Source organism: Hipposideros armiger, unplaced genomic scaffold (assembly GCF_001890085.2).
Source record: "Hipposideros armiger isolate ML-2016 unplaced genomic scaffold, ASM189008v1 scaffold_1497, whole genome shotgun sequence".
Lineage (NCBI taxonomy): Eukaryota > Metazoa > Chordata > Mammalia > Chiroptera > Hipposideridae > Hipposideros > Hipposideros armiger.
The window spans coordinates 184,556-185,497 of NW_017732847.1; the positions used below are offsets into that span (position 1 = coordinate 184,556).

Here is a 942-nt window from a genome sequence, read left to right on the forward strand (position 1 = left end):
TTCCTCTTTTCCTAATAGTTAGGAAGGGATTGGATATTGAGGTACCCAATCATGAAGAGCTCTATTTTATCCACCATGGATGAACTTAAGCCTATGTGGTCATCTGTAAATGTATATTCTTTAATGCCATGTAAAACGCTGTTACTTTGTAGGGCAGTATCATACACAGCAAAATAAGAGCACTGGAACGAAGCAGAGAGCAGGGTCAGTTATGGGGTGATCAGGGAAGCAATAACCTGACCAAAAGTCTATGAGGAAGTACATGACGCCGAATGCAGTTGCAGTTCGGGGGGAAATGACAGCAGCAAGTCTTGTATTCTGCATGTCTCACAAGGGCTCAGGGGACACCCATGTTGCTGGTCTACAGACCATGCTCTGTGCAGAGAGGGTGCTGACTTCTCTTCAGAGACATCTGGAAAGAGAGGCTTTGGATAGTTCGAGACATGAAAGGATCAAGGAAAAGCATTATTTTCTTTTCTTTCTGACCATAGGTTTATAACCAAAGGGAAGAAAGGAGATGAAGAAATAGAAATTATAGCTGTAAGATACTAGTATTAAACAGAGGAAAGAAAAAGTGGTGGGGATAATTCACAGAAAGAATGGAAAAGGGCAAGTATCAAGACTACAGGTCTAGAAATTACTTTTGAAGAGGAAGCTGGATAGTGAAGAGAAGGAGGGAAGAAAGAAAGGCTTTAGACACCTCATTTTCAATGGCTTCAGTGTATTTGCACTGAAACAGAAGATGAGGTCCTTGCTGCTCCAGAGAATACTCCAAGCAGGAGGGAGTGATAGAATGGGGTAAACGGCAGCTTCTCATTTATCCTCCTCAGGATCTCAGGCATCAAAGATACATAGATTACACTGGTATTTGTTATTCCAATAAGATTAATTTGAATATAAAAGCACTGGCTGTTTTATGAAGGTAGCTAAGTTTTTTATAAG

General features: G+C 40.8%; 1 protein-coding gene across 1 annotated transcript in view; it reads left to right on the forward strand.

Annotated features, from left to right (window-relative positions):
* ANKRD26 (ankyrin repeat domain 26) overlaps positions 1-942 on the forward strand; it is a 127,351-nt gene that overhangs the window by 55,664 nt on the left and 70,745 nt on the right. Inside the window, exon 9 of the mRNA XM_019634084.1 lies at positions 153-204. Coding sequence (XP_019489629.1) covers positions 153-204 — 52 coding nt within the window. The remainder of the gene's footprint in view (positions 1-152; positions 205-942) is intronic.